The 20583-nt window shown below is 39.8% G+C and overlaps 3 protein-coding genes across 3 annotated transcripts; all 3 read right to left on the bottom strand.

The window, feature by feature from the left end:
* Nucleotides 1-908: 908 nt before the first annotated feature.
* Nucleotides 909-7081, bottom strand: agmat (agmatine ureohydrolase (agmatinase)). The gene is made up of 7 exons (XM_053481863.1): nt 6614-7081; nt 3689-3888; nt 3382-3430; nt 3083-3278; nt 1799-1978; nt 1245-1329; nt 909-1154 (listed from the first exon to the last, which is right to left on the bottom strand). Exons 1-7 carry the CDS (start codon nt 6931-6933, stop codon nt 1081-1083), a joined length of 1104 nt encoding a protein of 367 aa, XP_053337838.1. The 5' UTR covers nt 6934-7081; the 3' UTR covers nt 909-1080.
* A 2140-nt stretch (nt 7082-9221) lies between these two features.
* pink1 (PTEN induced kinase 1) lies at nt 9222-13584 on the bottom strand. The gene is made up of 8 exons (XM_053481771.1): nt 13116-13584; nt 11326-11598; nt 11102-11205; nt 10730-10912; nt 10470-10633; nt 10238-10365; nt 9886-10116; nt 9222-9792 (listed from the first exon to the last, which is right to left on the bottom strand). Exons 1-8 carry the CDS (start codon nt 13470-13472, stop codon nt 9547-9549), a joined length of 1686 nt encoding a protein of 561 aa, XP_053337746.1. The 5' UTR covers nt 13473-13584; the 3' UTR covers nt 9222-9546.
* A 2184-nt stretch (nt 13585-15768) lies between these two features.
* cdaa (cytidine deaminase a) lies at nt 15769-19406 on the bottom strand. Its single transcript, XM_053482935.1, has 4 exons — nt 19140-19406; nt 16346-16457; nt 16191-16248; nt 15769-16078 (listed from the first exon to the last, which is right to left on the bottom strand). The coding sequence occupies exons 1-4, from the start codon at nt 19270-19272 to the stop codon at nt 15962-15964; spliced, it is 420 nt and encodes a 139-aa protein (XP_053338910.1). The 5' UTR covers nt 19273-19406; the 3' UTR covers nt 15769-15961.
* Nucleotides 19407-20583: the final 1177 nt, after the last annotated feature.

The raw sequence follows: 20583 nt of genomic DNA, 5'->3' as shown, positions 1-20583 counted from the left end.
AACTCTAATACTTTTCTTCCTTTTTCTTTTTTTTTTGGATGAGCTTGAACAAAAAATAAAAACATTAGTTAAGCTAGAACTATTAACAGGTATGTGTTATGTCATAAAATTTAAGAGCCAATCAGGTTCTAGTATGCAAATTACAGCAGAATTCCACAACAGTGTTACACGTTATACCAATAATACAACCACCACGCTAGCTATAGCATAACCCTTAATTTTTTTTAAATTGGTGAAACTTGTAGCTGCTTCTGTGCCTTTTTTCTGTTTTCTGACATTGTCATGGAATGAGTTTTGGATAATTTATTTTATTATAATTTTTTTAACAGCATGATAATCCAAATCCAGTCTTCCATTTCAGAACAGTTTTAAGGACAGGGCTTAAACAAGCTACCAGATGACGCTTTATTACCTTACCAGCGTGCTCTTCGATTATCACTAATGCATACAGTGTTATTTATAGATTATCGTATCCATGTGACTGTGATGCAAGACAAGGCTGTTTCTGTTCAAGTTGTCCAGTGTTTTTAACGTTTTATTTAGTGTCACGTTTTGGTGATAAGCTTCGAGTACGTTTCAGAATTTATGTACAGTCCATGTGTATGTATGCATATATTTGCCTGGAAGAATTATAGAATAAATATAAAAATATGTGGCCTGTTTTGTTTATTGTTAAAATAAATGTATAATATAATAAAGCATTTAATTTTATTTCCATAACTGTGATCTGTGTCAGAGTATTTTTTTAAGCCTACTCACTTTTAAGAATCTAGGATTAAAACTACATAAAATGAGCTGCATAAGGAATCAGATTTCTCTAGTCTAGCACCATGGACTGATCTTAAATCATAAAATGAAAAAAATAAAAAACAAAACAAAAACAAACATCAATGCAACTTGCTTTTTTGCAATAACACATTTATTAACAGAATAAACTACATAATACACAACTTTGGTTCGTTATTTAAGTGCTTACGTGGCCTCCAGGACCGGAAAGTGCTACAAAAGAGAACTGGTTTTAAGACTACAAAACTCAAATCGGACCGGTATCCGACTGACGTCGTAGGAACTCCTTCTTAATTAGTAATATTTTGTCTTTGGAAGGACACAAAGCATTTCAAAAAGCAGGTTGGCTGCAGTCAGAGCAGTGTTTCCTGTAAATAAAATAAAATAAATAAATAAATAAATCAACATACTTGAGAATAAAAGATCAAAACTTGTCACTGTTCAGGATGTGTGTTTACCTGTAGTGTCGTACGGTGGGGAGACCTCCACTAAATCACAGCCGACGAGATTTAAACCTCGGCATCCGCGAATGATCTCCAGTCCCTAAACACACACACACACACAGTTAGAAAAATTGTCATGTTACAAAAAAAAAGGCCTTTTACCTTTTACAGAAAGTAAAGAGCAGACTTGAAAACAAAGTGGACAAATACGCAGAAAATAAATAAAAAAAATTCAGGAAGGAGGAAAATACTCTTTACGGCTGTGTGTGTGTGTGTGTGTGTGTACAGTACACACTCGCACACATATACAACACCAAGTGAAAGCATAGTTACTATATGTTCAATACCTGTGATTTGCCTTGTACAACCTTCTGTCCAAGCAGATTTTAGAATTAACAATAGTTTTATATAAATATTTAACTAATAAAATGTATTTTATCTTAAATCACAAACGTAAGTAATATGTTTAAGTGATACCAACACTAGGTCCTTGGCCAATAATAAGGTTCGCTACCAGTTTTACGTATAATCTGAGGTCTCAGCATTCAGTAGGTCAGACGCGGATTTACCTGAATAGGCGTGAGGCCTGCGATCTCGGGCGTACCGGTGCCCGGGGCGTACGCAGGATCCAACCCGTCGATGTCGAAGCTGAGGTAAACAGGCCCTTTGCCCATTTGGTCTCGAACCTCTTTCATGAGCGGCACCAGAGATTTGTACCAACACTCCTCCACGGGCACAACACGGAAACCCTGCAGGCATCAAGTCAAACACATTCACCCCAATCACAGTTCTTGTTCTTAATCCTCAAAAAGATCTTTAAAATCCTACACTGCCCCCTGGTGTCAAAACAGGATTACATTTTCATTCACAGTATTTGCAAGTCTCATTCCTCATGGCCATATCTCATTACATATATGAGCGGATAAGGGTGAAGGGCCTTGCTTAAGGGCCCAACAGGGGCAACCTTGTGGTGCTGGGGTTTGAACCTGGGACCTTCGCGTTAGAGTACTTGGATTTAGGTTTTTGATGTAATGAGAAATCTAACTAATAGGTTCACCATTTAAGTTATTTAGTTACATTTTCAAAAATGTAATCCGTTAATCAGACAATTTATGTAATGCGTGAGCCAGACAGCAGTCATTCTCAATCTGTTAGTGTGTGGTGTGTGTGTGAAAGTCGTCCTACAAGCCCCGCCCCCGATAACCCGCCCCCCTCTGTTGTTCCTGCTGTTATACCCCTATCTCACCGATGCGGTTTGACTATGTGAGGACAGACGTGCGGAAAGATGGAAGCCTAATCACAGAGTCAAAACTCACGGTGAATCATGATGAACCGTACTTACGGCCACCGCACGACGCCGCGTACTGTAGGTGAGATAGGGGTATTAGTAGTTAACAGATTATGGGCCAAACTTCGCTGAGTGATGATGGTAGAATAATTATAAAGGTCTTCACTAAAACAACATGCATGAGGAATCACAAAGGAGTTTTCATTTTCTGCAATGGAAAAGTACTCGAACTAGTTACTTTTATCAGAAAGTAACGCTATAACGTAACTGATTACTTTTTAAAGACAATAGTTTTGATGTAATTAGTTACTTTAAAAAGTCACGTCCCCGAACCCTGGTGATGAGACTCAAACATTTGCTAAACCTTCTTCTACCTTGATGGTATCCAAGCACTAGTGAAAAGCTTGGATAAGTGCATGAGTGTAGCAGGGGATTGTATAGAGTAATAAAGATACATTTTACTCTCCTAACTACGTTCTGTTATTCTGTGCAATCAAAAGTCCTGGTTTGACTCGAACGTGCCGCGCACTTACAGTATCAGTATTGTCATTTCTTGAAATCAGACCTGCTCTCTGCTCCAGGCGTAGGCGTCGGGCGTATAGGCGGAGCCCCGGAGGCCGATCTGAACCACGCGTTTACAGTCGAGCAGCCCCTCCTCCACACAGCGCCTGAACGGTGTGCCGTGAGTGATCTTCTCCCCCAGGGACACGTCACCAGTGTCAGCATGAGCATCCACATGGACCAGACCCACCGGACCGTATCTGATACGAATAAATCAACATCAGCTGTCAATCAACAACAGGCATGTGTTGTTTTTTTACATGAAGTCATCTAATGATTAATACAGACAGTGTGTAAGCGTACCTCTCCGCTACAGCCTGTAGAATCGGGTACGCAATCGTGTGATCGCCCCCTGTCAACGCAAACAGAGATTTTAATCTTGGACCAAGGTTAAAGTATTAAAGCACGAACATCTTATTGACATGACGGTAAATCATTGACTGGCCTGATGCATGAGCTGGTCAAAGGTTAATTAGTACAGAAGGAGCATCTGAGCTGCAGACGATGAAAGTTCAATGTGCAGCAGGTTTTGAATGAAGTGACTTCTTTTAAAAAAAAATCGTTTGATCTCGGACCGGTTCTTTGATTATTTCCCCAAGAGTGAACTCACCCAGTGTAAGTGGTACGCAACCGTTGCGGACGACTTTACGATAAGCCTCGCGGATCCGTCTGCAGGCGTCCTTTAGGTCATACAAGTTCACGTTGACGTCGCCGATATCCGCAACCATCATGGACTCCCAGGGAGCAGCTCCTGTGCCGGAGTACCTTCTCAGCATGATAGACTCGGCTCTGATCTGACGAGGGCCGAACCTAGCAGCAGAGCATTTAACAAAAAATAAAACATTTTTTTCAGTGCTAGTGCAACATGTGTTGTACAGGATGCCACTGAGAATATAGTGAAATATGAAATGATAAACAGCCCCGGTGGCAGGTGGCATGTCAGCTTTAATCCATACAATTTAGACTCTCATGTCCTTCACCCTGATGATACGTAAATCCCCGGTGCCTGATCGGCCCTTTTGCTGGAAGCAGCTTATTACAGGTCTGTTGAAGATGCCCAACTGTAACGAGTGTCGCTAAATTAGAGAAGATAAGCTGTAATCTCATTTGAGTAATTTGGTGACCGGATAACTCTGGGGCGACCCTGTGGTTGAATCTTATTACCCATTACCCCCATCATTCTGTCAATCCATCCATCTGCCAGAGGAAAAAAAAGATGCAGAAGCAAGGTGAGCAAGATAGATCTCCCTTATGACCTGGGGTATTCTATAACATATCACGGGTTGAGATGTTATTTTTATTAACGTCCTGATGCCCAGGCAGCATCATCATCATGTCTTAGTATCTCTTAGAGAAGACATATTAAAACACGATGATGCTGCTACTGCCTGGACATCACCAGGTTATAACAGATTATATAACAGTATATTGCTGCTTGTGCAATAGTCTGACTTCTGACTCGACCCAAATCTGAACCTTACTCATTCCCACTTTGCACTGGGGGGGTTCTCTAATAACTGTACCATTTGACATTTAACAATGTCAGACAAATTCTTCCTTCGATATTAAACTAAAATAAATAAATAATAATAATGAAAAAAAAACTTAATTCCGATTTCCGGTTCTCTGAACCAGAATTCGATGCTTTTAAATCGGTGAAGCAAGTAACTGAATCCTGGTTTTAGAACCAGAGCCCTTGTCCAATCCTACACACCATCTCGTCCTATGACCAAGATAAAGAGCTTGAAACAATTACTGCATTCATTTTATAACACTAATAATAAATAATAATCTCCATATAATAAATTGCATCCACTCACTTCTCTGCTCAGATGAAGTTCTGCTTGAGTTGTGCTTTGGAAATGTTTTACAAAAATGGTGAAAAGTACTGATGCCAAAATTTTCGCTGATGCCAAAATCTTTTACTTAATCATAAAAGACACATTACTTGTATATGTTCGGATAATATACTATGTACTTTCAACCTTTTTTTTTTCCTTTAAATGTTTAATATTAAATTGTATCGTTTTTCTAAAACAACAACAACAATAAAGCCAAGTTCAAAGTAATATCTTGTCACCTTGATCATACATCAAAGCAGGACCATATATGTTTCATCTAAAGATATTTTTTCATGAAATATATATTTACAATAACATCAACATCTATAAAATAAACACTACCAAAATCATAAAACAATAATTAGATTATAATTACTAATATGAAATAAATATCAGTCGCCTCAAACTATGGTCGGTGTTACTGTTACACAGAAAGAGTTTTATTTAGCAATACATTTGGCAATTTGAAATTGTTCCTACATCAGAGGTCACTAGATGAAAAGGACTGGACAGATGCAAAAGCTACATCAGATGTCTTGCTTCATTTGTTCGGAAATGTCAAATTATTTTGCAATTTTATTTTTTATTTTTTTGCAAAATCCGTCATTGGTGTTACACATTTCATAATTATAACTATTAAAGTTTGGACATTAACTACAAACTAAAAACTGATCACATCTAATAATTAATTTACCTTGACACAACTGAACTTATACATGGAAGCCATTAAATTCCATAATTGAAATCACCATTGCTGTTACCGTCACTGGTATTACAGTCATTAATGTTAGTCATTAGTGTTACTCATTTTATAGTAATTATGGTAAAAAATTGGACACAAAAACTTATTATATCTAATAATTAATTGATTTTAACCATGTTGTCTTGCACACACAAGCCATTTTGTAAAGAGTAAGATTTTTTTTTAAATTGTCATTGGTCTTACCATCATTGGTGGTACACATTTTATAACTGTCAAAAATTGGACATAAAAAATCTAAATACACTTTATACCCAGCAAACATTGGTCTGGCGGCGACGCCGTGTCCCTGGCCAAAAACAGTCGTGGTAGAATGCCATTAATTGGTAAAAATATGTGGCACAGAACATTTCCTAAAAATGAAATTCAGATACGTTTGTACAGTCGCCTGGGGTTGCATGTATAGCTGTTACTCTGACTTTTAGCTGTGTTGTTTCATATATACCCTCAGAGCGAAAGATCTGGACGACTGATGACGGTTTATAACAGCTGTTGTGAATCAGATAACGTCAAAGACGTCTGTTCAACTTTCATTCTGGAACTATTTTCCAAACTATGACGGGACGTGTCTGAGGGACGTCATTTCAACGGTCATCAAACGCCCAAACGTTTGCTGGGAATGAATTGATGTTTGACATAATTGAAAACCATGTGGTCTTACACACACACACACACACAAGCTATTTTAAAAATAGTTAGAATTTTTTTCATTGGTGTTACCTGGAAGAGAAATTACAGCGGTTATTAAATGTATTAAATATGCATTACTTTTTGTGGATTCAAGTTTTAAAGTAAGTTATGGCTAATAAAGAAGTTCTAGGAGAAATAGACATTTCAGGAGAGTTTTATCATCCAGCTGTTCTGTAGAATGACCCAGACTGATGAGACACAGAGGGAACATGACAGCTGACTGTGATGGTGTGTATGTGTAAACCTGGTTCCGGGTCGGTTGGAGGTCCCGGTGTCCAGGGGGACTCCGATGAAGGCTGCGTCCAGGCCCTCGGCTGTGTCCTGATACGGTAACTTGGCCATGGTGGCGATCCCGGATACGCGCGCTACGAACTCGCCGCTCGGTGGCACGTTGTATGTTTTGCTGGACATCAGTCTCCTCGGGGCGCCTGTCCCCGTCCCTGTCCCCGTCCCGTGCCCACTCCCACTGCCTCTCCTCAGCACGGGCCCCTGAACCCGCGCGAGCGCCACGCACGCGCTCAGCTGGCGGACTCCGCTCACCGTCATGACCTGAAGCATGCGCATCGTGCTAATCTTTACCGCGCGCACCGCAGACGATCTGCTTCCCTCCTGTCCGGACTCTCCTACAGACTCGAACGTTCAGCGCTGGAAAACTTAGTCCGAATCTGAGCTGAACTTTTGCACTTGCGTAACAAGATCCCGGCGCGAGAGGGGCGTCTTCTCCCCCTGGTGGTCATGGGACATGTAGTTCTCCTATTTGCACGAGCATCTGCTTCAAAGGTCACCGGAAGTTTTAATACATAGAGAAATTTAGATGCAAAATGCGTGGGCACGCAATAATAAGGCGAGAGCACGGATTAGTAACCTCAACAGAGAGATTCACAGTGATACATGCAGCACGATCCCTTTTTAGATTAGCCATCTTTATTTTTACTTCCCCACTTTCTTTTGTATCAATAATGATTCCTCTTTCGCTGTAATTATCGCTTTTTGTTTTTCTTTAATGGTAATAAAATATTAATCCCTAGTGCCACTTCATATTTAACTGCACAGTGCAATATTTATGCTGTCTAATCAGCACCTTGATATGCCACACCTGTGAGGTGGGATGGATTATTTCAGCAAAGGAGAAGTGCTCACTAACACAGATTTAAGACAATAATAATTTTTGATGTCAAGCCACACGTTTTCTATTGGATTAAGGTCTAGGGATTGGGCTGGCCACTCCATAAAGTTAATCTGGTTGGTCTGGAACCAAGATGCTGCTGGCTTACTGGTGTGTTCGGGGTCGTTGTCTTGTTGAAACACCCATTTCAAGGGCATTTCCTCTTCGGCATAAGGCAGCGTGACCTCTTTAAGTATTCTGATGTACTCAAATTGATCCACGATCCCTGAAATGTGATAAATAGGTCCATCCCCATATCACGAGAAGCATCCCCATATCATGATGCTTGTGCCTCCATGCTTCACTGTCTTCACAGTGTACTGTGGCTTGAATTCAGTGTTTGGGGAGGTCACCTGACAAACTGTCTGCGGCCTCTAGACCCAAAAAGGACAATTTTGCTTTCATCAGTCCACAAAATATTGCACCATTTCTCTTTAGGCCAGTCAATGTGTTCTTTGGCGAACTGTAACCTCTTCAGCACATGTCTTTTTTTCAACAATGGGACTTCTTTCTGTTAGCTTGGCTTCACATAGCCGTCCTAATAGTAACAGTACTCACAGGTAACTTTAGGTGTTCTTTGACCATGCTGGAACTGATCATTGGCTGAGTCTTTGCCAATTTTGTTATTCTTCGATCCATTAGAATGGTAGTTTTCCATTTTCTTCCACATCTTTCTGGTTTTGGTCTCCATTTTAAAGCATTTGATATCATTTTAGCAGAGCAGCCTATCATTTTCTGCATTTCTTTGTATGTTTTTTCATCTCTAATCAACTTTTGAATGAAAGTACGCTGTTGTTCTGAACAATGTCTGAAACGACCTGTTTTACTCTGATTTTCAGAGGGAAATGCACAGGACAACCTTTTCTGCATTTATCCCTTAAAAAGGGGAACTTGTTTGACACCTGGTTTTTACAGAACATTTTACCTCTTCAACTAACTTCACACTGCTATTATTTTAAATGATTCAATTACACAGAATCAGGTGCATGCAAGTCATGACTGTTGAGTCTGTTGGTTTTCTATTACTCCACTACACCTACAAGTAAAATGTTTACCATGAAGAATATACATGAATATAATTTATTCCAAAAACAATTATTGATCTGGTTACTGATGTTGGACTGCTATTATTTTGAACACAACTGTATATCAGTAAAATGGTGACAGGATCAAGGGAACCCCCGGTAACCAAAGCCCAGCCCGTTCAGTGCTGGCCACAAGAGAAAGGCACCACAGGATGCTGGGCACGGGGCCCAGCATTTAAAGAGCCCAAGGCTGCCCGGGCAGCCTCCAGATTCCCTGGATCCCAATATCATCAAGTAACTATTGGATGTGCCAGACAAACAAGACTGATCCACAGATGGCATGGTGTAATTTCCTTTTCCAGCACAAATTCTGCCACCCTGAAGGCAGGTCCTGACTGTTAGAAAGCTCTGGCACTGGAGACTCTTTCCATAACATTTTATATAAAGTAATGTTAAAGAGTCTCCAGTGCCAGAGCTTTCTAACAGTCAGGACCTGCCTTCAGGATGGCAGAATTTGCTCTCTTTTTAATTCTTTAAAGCTGATAACAAACTGTTTTTTTTGTACATAAGAATTATATTGTGTATCTTATAGATGATATGCGATACTATAAAAAGTGTAAGATTAGAACGTGTGTCCCAATAACAAACAAGTTCTTCCTAAATGATTTAAACATTCAAATGTTTATTCATGAAAGAGGGATATAGTGGCAGTTTTCTTGGACGCAGTGTGTTTATTTCTTGTGATGTAATGAACAAGAACAAATCCATATTCCCACATTTTAATTACAACCTGTGTGGAGACTAGGTCTAACAAGAGACATAAAAGTGCATATACAGTGCCTAAAGTGCTGTTACTTTAACACAATCATAAACGCAAACTTGGATTTGGCTTTATCCACAGGGTTAACTACAGTCTTTGTGCTTTTTTCAGGATTATCCTGAAATCTCCCACGACAGATTCTCGGGATGGGGGTCAGGTGCTAACGCTCATCCGTTCAGGAGGTATCTGACTGCCGTGCGGAGCTCCTCCAGATCCAGGCTGGCGAGAAATCCTCTCTGGAGCTCGGCCTCCACCGAGGCACCGCTGGCACAGCCTTGAAGGAGAACCGCAGCTGATTGACACAGCAGCCATTCGGTCATCTTTACCATGCTGGTATGGTTCAGACTGGCTAGTGCGCGTTTGCCCCACAGGCTGAGATGCAGGATGTTCGCAGCCACACGTGCACTGGGGCGCTAAAGGCAAAAAAAATTAGTTAAATTAATCAGTAGCTTAAACTTGTTAGGAGTAACCCAAGGCGGGATATGGGTTGCATGAGTAGAGCTTACCTTGTGAGGGCTCCTGCGCAGAAGCAGCCTTACCACCATCTGAGCATGCAGGGGCACGCTGGCACCCAGAGGTGGCAGTTGTTTCTCGTGATAGGAGCGGCTTTCCAAGCCCACGGCGCCGTAAAATGGGTTCGGCTGACCGAAGATCTCATAACCGATAGCTCCTACTGCCCACGCATCTGCCTTACTGTAATCAATCTTCACTCCGGGGCCAGGCTCGGCTGTGGCCACCTGCACAGAGTTGTATTACATTAAACACTCTAGGTTGCAGTGTATTCCTGATAATTAAGAACCAAGATTTGTCATAATATCCAATTTTTAAAGATCAATAAGAGTGACAGTAGCCCTGTACCTCCGGTGCCATGAGGCAGGAGTTCCCTCCTCGGAACACATAGCGACTATTAAAGGGCAGTTTCAGTCCTACACCTTCCTCTGCCAGGCAGCAGCCAAAGTCAGTGATGACCAGTCTGGGGCAGCCCACTTCATGAAATAAAAATATTACAGTCAGAATAATTAAACAAATCACCAAGTTCTTATATTTATGCTCCATGTTTCTTTTGGAAAAAACGTGACAGAGCACTAACCGGAGTCAAACTCCAGGAGGATGTTATCAGATTTAAGGTCCCTGTGGGCGACGCCCGACCTGCACAGGTGATCCACTCCCTCCAGCAACTGCAGAAGCATCATAGAGCCGTGTCTGGAAGCTGGCTCGCACACCCGGAGAAACTGGCGCAGGGTGCACGGGTAACTGCGGGTGAAACAAATAATGAATCGTGCTTTCACATCTAGTTTTGTCTTTAAATCTGATTCTGTTCAGAAAGGAAGTTCCGATTCCATCGCTTACTTCTTCATAACCAGGAACAGCGTGTGGTTGTTGCCCAGGCCGTATGGGTTGAGTCTGGCAGGCAGGGCAGCGGGGTATTCGTCCAAAGCATCAGGCAGAAGCGGGACCTCAGCCGTGAAGGCTCGGTACACTTGGATTATGTTGGGGTGCGTCGTCACTCTCGTGGGCGCTTTTCCAAAATGCCTGCAAACAGAATGCATCAGGTTAAACTTCCCAGAAGGAAAAAAACAACAACTTTATAAAATCATTACAGCAAAACTGAAATGCTTTTAATGTAAGTATATTTTTCATTCTAACCAGCAGCTTTAAAAATATCAATCTACCCCTTTAACAAGATCTGTCCCCTAGAACATCTTTCCTAATGAGACTCACCCACGCAATACAATCTGTCCTTTTTCTTTTTTCAAAGCCTGGGGACTCGCAGGAACCAGCTCTTGAGACATGGCATTGAGGATCGCCTCACTAGAAGAACCTGCCTGCAATGCAGTTACAACAACAATTATTACAATACAAAAACAATAATAATATTAATAATAGTAATAAGTTTGTTTATAGTTGTAATACAGAAAATAAATCATAACACTGACAGAACATACCCCAATGTTCCACATCATTTTCATAGCCAGGGGGTAGCTGTGTGAACTGGTGAATTTTAAAGCTGCCCTATCATCGCTTTCATCTCCATTTGGTTTTAGCTCCACCAGCGAGCACTTGCTGGTTGTCCCAAGCGGAGCGAACGGAGCCGCAGCCTCGTAGACGGCGCCATTGCAGCCTTTTCCAATCCGTTTACCAATTACATAATCCTCCAGTTTATATCCAGAGGAGAATGGTTTCACAGAGCTCTGAAACTTCTTCTTCGTGAATACCGCCTGTATGTCAGTGGAGAAAAAAAACACCATGACGTAATTTTGGGGCAAAAAGGTATTCAGTCAGCCACGAATTGTGCAAGTTCTCCCACTTATAAAGATGAGAGAGGCCTGTAATTTCCATCATAGGTATACCACAACGAGTATAATACTTTTAATCGTTTATAAATCACTCAATGGCCTAGGACCTAAATACTATGCAGATATGCTCACTGGATATAAACCTTACAGACCACTTAGATCGTTAGAATCAAGTCAGTTAAAAATACCAAGGATTCACACAAAACAAGGGGAGTCCGCTTTTAGCCATCATGCTGCCCGCAGTTGGAACCAGCTTCCAAAAGAGATCAGATGTGCTAAAACATTAGTCACATTTAAATCTAGACTTAAAACTCATCTGTTTAGCTAAATTTATGTTTACCTTATATTTTTACCAGTTTTATTTTTATTTAAAATCAAATTTTAAGTAGTTTTAAAAGTGTCATTACAAACTGTTTTTATTTTAATTTTAAATCAAATGTAATTTTTTAAAATAAGTTTTAGTGCTGTTATTTTCCATTTCTTTTAATGATTTTTTTTCTTCTCTTTTATGTAAAGCATTTTGAATTGTACGGGCGTGTTATTCCTCCATTCTTTCTTATTGAACTGGTTTAATCACGACTCGGACGTCCATGAATTTTTTGTCTCATCGTTTATTTTTAACGTCAAACGTTCAACACTTTTTACAGTTTTCTTGCATAAATCCACTATGGTTACAATATTATTTAGTATTAAGTATATATATACAATTTATTTGCTGTATCTTATTACGGTTTTTTGATTACGGTCAAAAGCTTGTGTTCTTCACAACTTCCGTATCCTAACAACTTCTACCGCGCGTAATAGTCATGCAACTACGCAATTATGGAATGACGTCACAAAACAACTTACGATTATCATAAATGAATTCTTAACTGATAAACTTTGAATAAACACAACAACAGAATCCTAAGAACTAAATATGGCTCTTACAACCATTGTGTATGAAATGTGCTTTACAAATAAACTCGCCTCGCCTTACAAGCGTTTCAAAGTGCGGCGGACACAACCTGCAATAATTCTTCTTCTTTTAATTAATCTTAAAACTAAACAATTGGGGCACTCTTCTTAATCCTATAGATATAGTTCCGTCCGATTTATATTTCAGATCGTTTACATTACAGTGATTTAAATGTGCAGCATTTCGTCTTTTAATAGACAATTAATATCCTTTAATTTGACTTGCCCTGAACTCGTTACTAATATTCAAGCTGATTGGTTGGTTCTTGTCACATGACCTGCGCTGCAGCGTTCTTAAAAGGTCACGATTTCCACCGTGAAAAAAAAAAAACACACGAGCGTCACTCTCTGTTAAAATAACGTACTTGAACGGCCGTTTAAACACCAAAAGCACGTTAAACACTATACAAATGTAATATTAATATTTTAACTGCTGCCGTTGATATTTTAGCCGTTTTTGCAGGCTGTTCTTGTAATGTCACCTGGATTTCCTGGCATGTCGCTGCGCTCCTTCGGTCTTCGTCCAGCTGTTGATCGATTAAACCCAAGCCGACACCGAAAGCCAGAAAAACGGCTCTGTTTCTCGGAGAGCCGCCCCCTATCAGCCTCCTGAAGCCGGAGGACTGGAGCTGCGCGGCCACGCCGCTGAGAGACGTGCGGTAGTAGCGGTAGCGCGCAGGCAGGAAGGTCCGGGGCTGGAGGCTGCGGCCCGGCGGACTCACACGCAGGCGCTCGCCGCGGAGCTTCACTACGATCCGGCCCGCGGGTTTTAAGATTCCGAGTTGTAAAAGCGACCGGCCGAGTTCCAGCCCCCGACCGAGGGCGTGTTTCACCGACATGTTGTACTAAAATTTTCCAACAAAAATCAAGAAACTGATTAAATGAAACCTCTGCGCTCGCCGTGAAAGTTACGTATCAAGGGCAATGTTTACTTGATTCCTACTGGCTGAAAGAGCGCATGTGTGATCACGTGACGCGTGTCACGTGTCACATACAGCGTCGCTTTATTTATTTTTGTCAGAATGAAATTTTAATACACACGTTTTAGGCACGTGGTAGTTGAAAAGAGGCACAGAAGAGGGAGTTAAAAGGAAAGATAGACCAGTTGTGATAAAAGTGTGTGTGTGTATTTCTACAAAGTGTGAAGTGTAGTGTGATGTCATAATCTGGTAGTTGAAATTGGCCTGTCAGGGGCGATGATGCAACAGACGTTCTCTCTTACTCTCTAATTTGTAACTAGGTATAGTAACTACAGCTCCAGTTTTCTCTGAATCCTGGTCCTTAGAACCATCTGTGAAGATCAGTTGCATTGTCTGGTCAATATATACTGAACAAAAATATAAACGCAACACTTTTGTTTTTGCTCCCATTTTTAATGAGATGAACTCAAAGATCTGAAACGTTTTCTACATAAAAATAAAAACCATGTCTCTCAAATATTGTTCACAAATCTGTCAAAATCCGTTACGATGAAGAACTGGAGTCAAGTCGAGACCCCAATGAGGATGACGAGCATGCAGTTGAGCTTTCCTGAGACAGTTTCTGACAGTTTGTGCAGAAATTGTTTGGTTATGCAAACCAATTGTTTTAGCAGCTGTCTGAGTGGCTGGTCTCATGCGATCATGGAGGTGAACCTGCAGGATGTGGAGGTCCTGGGCTGGTGTGGTTACACGTGGTCTGCGATTGTGAGGCCGGTTGGATGTACTGCCAAATTCTCTGAAACACCTTTGGAGACGGCTTATGGTGGAGAAATGAACATTCAATTCACGAGCAACAGCTCTGGTGGACATTCCTGCTGTCAGCATGCCAATTGCACGCTCCCTCAAAACTTCTGTGGCATTGTACTGTGTGATTCAACTGAACCTTTCAAAGTGGCCTTTTACAGGTGGCCATTCTAAGGCACACCTGTGCAATAATCATGCTGTCTAATCAGCATCTTGATATGGCACACCTGTAAGGGTGGGATGGATTATCTCGGCAAAGGAGAAGTCCTCACTATCACAGATTTTGACAGATTTGTGAACAATATTTGAAAGATATGGTTATTTTGTTTATGTAGAAAATTTTCAGATCTTTGAGTTCATCTCATAAAAAATGGGAGCAAAAACAAAAGTGTTGCATTTATATTTTAGTTCAGTATATCTGTAGAATTCGCTAATCGGGTCGGCTGTCCCAACATTGATGCTTGATCTTTAATTAACATTTGGTGTTTTAAATTCCCAGAACAATCTGACAGCCCACATTATAGTTGACTGAAATCTTTATCTATTGACAGCTGATCTCCTTTCCAACCAAAAGTTTCCTCCTGAGCCCATTCCCTCTGCCTACACTCATCTCACACTTTCTTCATCAGGATTTTCCCATGCTCTTTTAGATCGATCCAATAATAAACCTAAAAGCTGTTTACAATTTTTTAAATATATAAGTCACAATGGCATTTCACCCTCTTCAACCTGGGGAGCACACACTGGGCAGGTTCTGACAGCTCCTAGACACACTCTTAGACTCTGAGCTTGCACCATATGCAGGCCTGACAACACAGATTCAGCTGCTGATCCATATACTAGACTGCTATAATCCATAGGTGGCGGTGATGCAACATACAGAACTCAAACTAGATGCTGAGTGGGAATGAAAGGAAACATGTCAAGAAGAAAGAGTTTAGAAGTACCGGATAAAGGAGATGAAGAACTCAGGACAAGATTGGGGAAGAAAGCATTAGATGTTTTAAAGAAGGCTGGGGCCAGGAAGATGAGGGAGAATGAGAGTTGTCAGTAGCCTAATCTACTGGATTCCAACCGCCATTAAAAACAGGATAGAAGACAAATGTATGCAACAACTGCAACTGTTTTAGCTGCAACCAAATCAGAAGTTATGGGTCCGCATATTTGATTCGGCACATATTTTATGTCGGATGCCATTTCTCTAACAAGCCTCTCCAAATTGTCCAAGCTTTGTGACTGGCACTGAAAGTGCACACATTTGTCTAATTCTCCCAGTGGCTGGGGTTGGTTCCAGCCTGGATCACAGCAGCAGTAGCGCCATATGCTAGCCATTAGTCCACCAGGCAACTTAATTTTGTCCTCTTACACTACAGCAATTGAAAATATTAAAAACTCTTAACAACCTCTTAACTGTTTATTAAATAATATTAATTTTATTTTAATATCACTGCATGCATACATGAAAGTTTTTACATTTCGCTTTCAGTGTATACTGATTTTATAAATATATTAACCTATAAGTTAACATAAAATTATCATTTCCATTCTCAAATGGCAGCATATTTGTTCAGTCAAATAATCTTTACGGCTGTTCTCAGTGTGAATCATTTACTCTTTAGCAAGTCTTCAGGACCAAATGAGACAGGAAGGAGCTCCCCGGCAGTCATCTTAATGAAAGAGCCGTCTGGTTTGGACAAATAAACTTCCCAATGCAGGCCGAACTGCAAAAGAATGAATTAATTTTAAATACAAAACCAAGTACTTGTCAGGATGCAGGATTGCTTTAAGCAAAGCAAAATATTGAAAAAGAAAAATGAAAAACAAAGCCCTAACCTCTCTCAGGAACTGTCTGCACCCACCACACGGTGAGATGAATTCATCCACCATGTCACTACAAAGAAAAAACAAAATATATGAAATGAATAATTTAAAACATCTAACGATATTAGTTTTAAATAACCATAAAGTGAATTTTGAATTATTAGAACCTGGCTATAGCAATGGCCTTGAACTCTTTAAATCCCTCTGACACAGCTTTGGAGATGGCGACCCTCTCAGCGCAGATGCCCAAAGTCAGAGAGGCATTTTCTACGTTACATCCTAGAAAAGGAACAAGCGTAGCAAAACATACAGCATTCATAAATAATTTATGAAAAATTCCACAGTTTTAACATTTTTTGCTTATATCACTTCAGACAAAATAAACAGTACTTGGACCAAGAAGTGGTGTTGTCGTTTGACTTTGTATTGTGCTTGAATAACAAGACGAACAGCTATAACCAAGCTTATCTATGTACAAGTGGTGTTCAGACCTGGGCGGATAATTACATTTCTGGTGAATAAAGGCATAAAACTAATTTTGCAAAAATACAGAAGATTTCAAGAACAATAGCGCGAGAGTGGACAGAAATGTTTTACTGCAAATGAGACTCTTATCTGCAGTAAGACATTTGAATTGTGCAAACATTTTAAAGAAGGCAGTAAATCTGTGAATGATGCTTCTGGCCGAGGTGGCCCGCTGCAGTCCTTCCCGAGAACATTCAGTGAGTGGAATCCTGATGCTTGAACATCAGAGGATAACTTGCAGAAGAGACACATCTGTCTGTGGGAACTGTACACACAATCATTCACCAACGCCATTTGCACATCACAGGAACCTGACTGAGAGTTATAACCACATCCTTATACAGTCCTGACGATCGCTCCAAGTTATTTCAACATGATGGTCCATTAAAGAAATTCCTGCACATGTTTCGGCCCAAGGTGTAATGGATTCTAATTGTAGTTCTCATGCGGCAAGTGCCATAGTTCAGTTCATTACCATAATTACTTGGTATTTAGGGCTAGTAAGTTGGCCAATTATACATTTTTACCTGTAATAGGTGAGTGCGGCAGATATTTTGAATAATAACATACTTAATTTAGTTAACATTATTTAAACAGTTCCTCTAACTATTTCAAATTGATTGTAAGTATTACCGCATTGAGTTGGGAAGTTTTGACTTACAAATGATAGCAAATGGTCATCAAAAACTAGCATGCTAGCTGTCTTAGCATTGTTAAAAGAAACAAAGACAGGGACAGGTATCAATATATAATTAGCCAATATCAAATGATTTCAAATGAAAAAGGGAGATTGGAGTGGAAAATTCGGATTTAAAGGACAGGGACGCTGAGGAAAGAGAGATCTCTAGGTGGCAGTGATGCAACTTACAAGTCATAACAAGTTCAGGAAAGGAAGCATTAGACGGTTTAAGGAAGGCTGGTCTGGAAAGCCAGGTTTAAGAGGACAGAAAGATGAGGGGAAATGAAACCTACAGTTGGTGGTAATGTGACCAACCTTACTGGATTCCAATTGACTTTAAACATCAAAGAAGAAGGAGAAGAAATATGGCACATTAAACACATCTGTCGAGCTGTGAAATGTGGCACCCTTACAGTAGACACATTGCATTAAACAGTCCCTCTAAGCTATGCGACATTTGTTGTATTTTTGTTTTCCCACGGCACTCAGCTCAGCTGTTTACATAGAATAGCGCCAGTGTGGGCCTCACAGACTAGAAAGGGCTTTTGGAATAATGTGAAGTCACAGCTGTGCTGATTATTAACATCAAACAGAGTAGCTTAGTGTTTAACACCTTCCATTTAGGAAACAACGCAAAAAGTCTTAGCTTTTTTAGGATGGGCATTAATCCAATACTTTTATTATTACTTTCATTATTATTGGTAGGAGCAATATTCTTAATCGCGGTACCACTAATAGGTAATTAGTCGTATTTACAGTAAGTACATGTGGATGGATGTAATCCTAGTAGTGGTTATACTAGAAGTACTATTAATACTAGGAGTATTAGCAGCAGCATTAGTAGTTTTATTAATAGTAATCTAAGCAGTAGTTTTCATTTTAGTAGTGGTAGCAGCAGCATCATTAGTAGTAGTTTCAGTCATAATACAATAGTTATAGTAGCAGGAGCAGCACTGTTAGTGTCAGTACAAGTCAGAACACGATCAGGGAAGGAAAAACTGGATTTAAGAAATAAAAGAACGAAACCTACTGTACAGATGGTGAAATTGAATTTACATTATTGAATTTGAATTTGGAACCTCCGGTTGGCAGTGATGTAAGCTAGTGGATTACAACTGCCATTAAACAAGAACAAAGAAGAAGTAGAACAATAAAATCCTACTACTAGTAATGGTAGTTATGGAAGGCTTAGTTATAATTGCAGCAATTATAATAAAGTAATATTTTTAGCTATATGGAGAGTAGTAGTAACAGTAGCACTAATAGAAGAAGTAGAAGTTATAGTAGTTTTAGTAGTAGTAGTATTACTAGGATTAGTAGTAGTAGAAGCAATAGCATGATCAATAGTCAAAACAGTAGTAGAAAAAGGAGTGGCAATAGTAATTATGGTAGCTTTACTATCAGTAGGAGTGGTTACAGTAATAGTAGTAATAGAAGTAGTACTAATAAGTGTAGTAGAAGTAGTTTTAGTAGTTTTAGTAACAGTATCAATACTAATATTAGTAGTAGTTTTAGTAGTTAAAGTAATAGTAGCAATACTATTATTAACAGTAGTAGAAGTAGTATTAATAGTTGTAACATAAGTTTAACGCAGTTATAAAATATTTAACGCAGTTTTAGTAATAATGAATTACTTAATAACAGAAACAATACTGTAGTAGTAGTACTTCACAATTTAGGAAATGCCCTCACAAACAGTTCACGTTCCCCGAAATCATTTAGTCGTTCACTAGTAAAGTCAAGTCAAGTCTCCTTACCGGTAAAGACTGTTCCATCACGTGTGAGTAGAGCTGCTCCTACTCTGAACTTGCTGTATGGAGAGTAGGCGAATTCTTTTGCTTTATGAGATTTATGAATTAAATCTTGTGGAGTGCTGTTGGTGTCAGCCATTGTAATGACGTCCAGAGTAAGTATCCTGTGAAGTATTTTAGTTCCAGCACAATCCAGGCACAACTGAGAGAGAGAGAGAGAGAGAGAGTCAAAAAGAGAGAGAGAGAGGGAGGGAGTGTTATTGTGTGTGTGTGTGTGTGGATGTGTGTAGATGCACGCATGCAGAATGACTAATGAAATGATTACAGGAAGAGGAATGTCACATTTCTCAGAGAATATTGCAACCGGTTGGTGACTGCATAATTACGACAAACACGTCATTTAAAATTTTTACATAGATGAAAATATTTATGTTTAAATACCTGGCTGACATTAGAAAGTACAGAAAGAAATTATGTATAAAGCATTAGACTCATTAGACACAGAGAAAAAGACTCAAGCCAAGCTTGTTAGCTGACTTCAATTATAATCATTCATTCAGTAATGACAGAAATGTTTTCAGGTTCACGAAACGGTCAGATGGGGCTGTACTTCTTGTGAGGTAAATTACGTTGTCACAATTATGTTGTAAATTATGCTGTTACCTCATCACATCCTCCATACTGGGGAAATTCCGCTAAGGTGGAGTTAAATGTTATAGTTACAGTCTACAGTATTAGTAATAATGCAGGGTGGGTGAAAAGTAACTAGGCATTAAAAAACTGGAACAAATTGTACATGTACTTAATTACAAAGGAAAATAAAAGCAAATCTTTAAATGTCACCGTAGGTACTGGTGGCGTCAACCAGTTTCCTCAAACACCCGGGGATGGAATGCACAGTCTTCTGGAGGAAGTCGTTTGGGATATTACTGAGAACCTCCTGAACCTACGTGCCTCCAAGTTGGCTGGGACGAGTCCAGATCTCACTCCATGTAATTTTTTTCTTTCTGTCTGGCTATGCAAAGTAGGTGTAGAGGACAATGCGATCATACATGTAGCAGGTAGCAACAACCTGAAACACCTGGATAAGTGCATTAGTATACCAGGGGATTACAATGCCCTCCACAATTATTGGCAACCCTGGTTAAGATGTGTTCTTAGGCTTCTAATAAGTTTTTATTTAAACAATATAGAACCATCAGTATAGAACCAATGAATATTAAAAAAATCCAACATTTAATTGAAGTAAAATTATTCAGTGGAAAAAAATTCCAACATTAAAAAAACTAAACATGAAATCATGTGTGCCACAATTATTGGCACCCCTGATGTCAATACTTTGTACAATCCCCATTGCCAACAAGACAGCACTTAATCTCCTTCTTTAACATTTCACAAGATTGGAGAATACAGATAGGGGACTTTGGCCATTTCTCTTTGCACAATCTTT

Source organism: Clarias gariepinus, chromosome 22, assembly GCF_024256425.1.
Source record: "Clarias gariepinus isolate MV-2021 ecotype Netherlands chromosome 22, CGAR_prim_01v2, whole genome shotgun sequence".
In the NCBI taxonomy this organism is placed as follows: Eukaryota; Metazoa; Chordata; class Actinopteri; order Siluriformes; family Clariidae; genus Clarias; species Clarias gariepinus.
This window is presented reverse-complemented; position numbering and strand designations above follow the sequence as displayed.

What these genes read in the sequence shown, in the direction of transcription:
- agmat (XM_053481863.1), bottom strand. Translation starts at nt 6,933, where the DNA reads ATGCGCATGCTTCAGGTCATGACGGTGAGCGGAGTCCGCCAGCTGAGC. An exon ending in TCCAACCGACCCGGAACCAG is followed by an intron (nt 3,889 to 6,613) that starts GTTTACACATAC and finishes CTCTGCTGCTAG; the next exon opens with GTTCGGCCCTCGTCAGATCA. An exon ending in CAGGCCTCACGCCTATTCAG is followed by an intron (nt 1,330 to 1,798) that starts GTAAATCCGCGT and finishes GTGTGTGTTTAG; the next exon opens with GGACTGGAGATCATTCGCGG.
- pink1 (XM_053481771.1), bottom strand. Translation starts at nt 13,472, where the DNA reads ATGTCGGTGAAACACGCCCTCGGTCGGGGGCTGGAACTCGGCCGGTCG. An exon ending in AAATGATGTGGAACATTGGG is followed by an intron (nt 11,206 to 11,325) that starts GTATGTTCTGTC and finishes ACTGCATTGCAG; the next exon opens with GCAGGTTCTTCTAGTGAGGC. An exon ending in GGACAGATTGTATTGCGTGG is followed by an intron (nt 10,913 to 11,101) that starts GTGAGTCTCATT and finishes TTCTGTTTGCAG; the next exon opens with GCATTTTGGAAAAGCGCCCA.
- cdaa (XM_053482935.1), bottom strand. Translation starts at nt 19,272, where the DNA reads ATGGCTGACACCAACAGCACTCCACAAGATTTAATTCATAAATCTCAT. An exon ending in TGATGGAACAGTCTTTACCG is followed by an intron (nt 16,458 to 19,139) that starts GTAAGGAGACTT and finishes TTCCTTTTCTAG; the next exon opens with GATGTAACGTAGAAAATGCC. An exon ending in AAGGCCATTGCTATAGCCAG is followed by an intron (nt 16,249 to 16,345) that starts GTTCTAATAATT and finishes TTTTCTTTGTAG; the next exon opens with TGACATGGTGGATGAATTCA.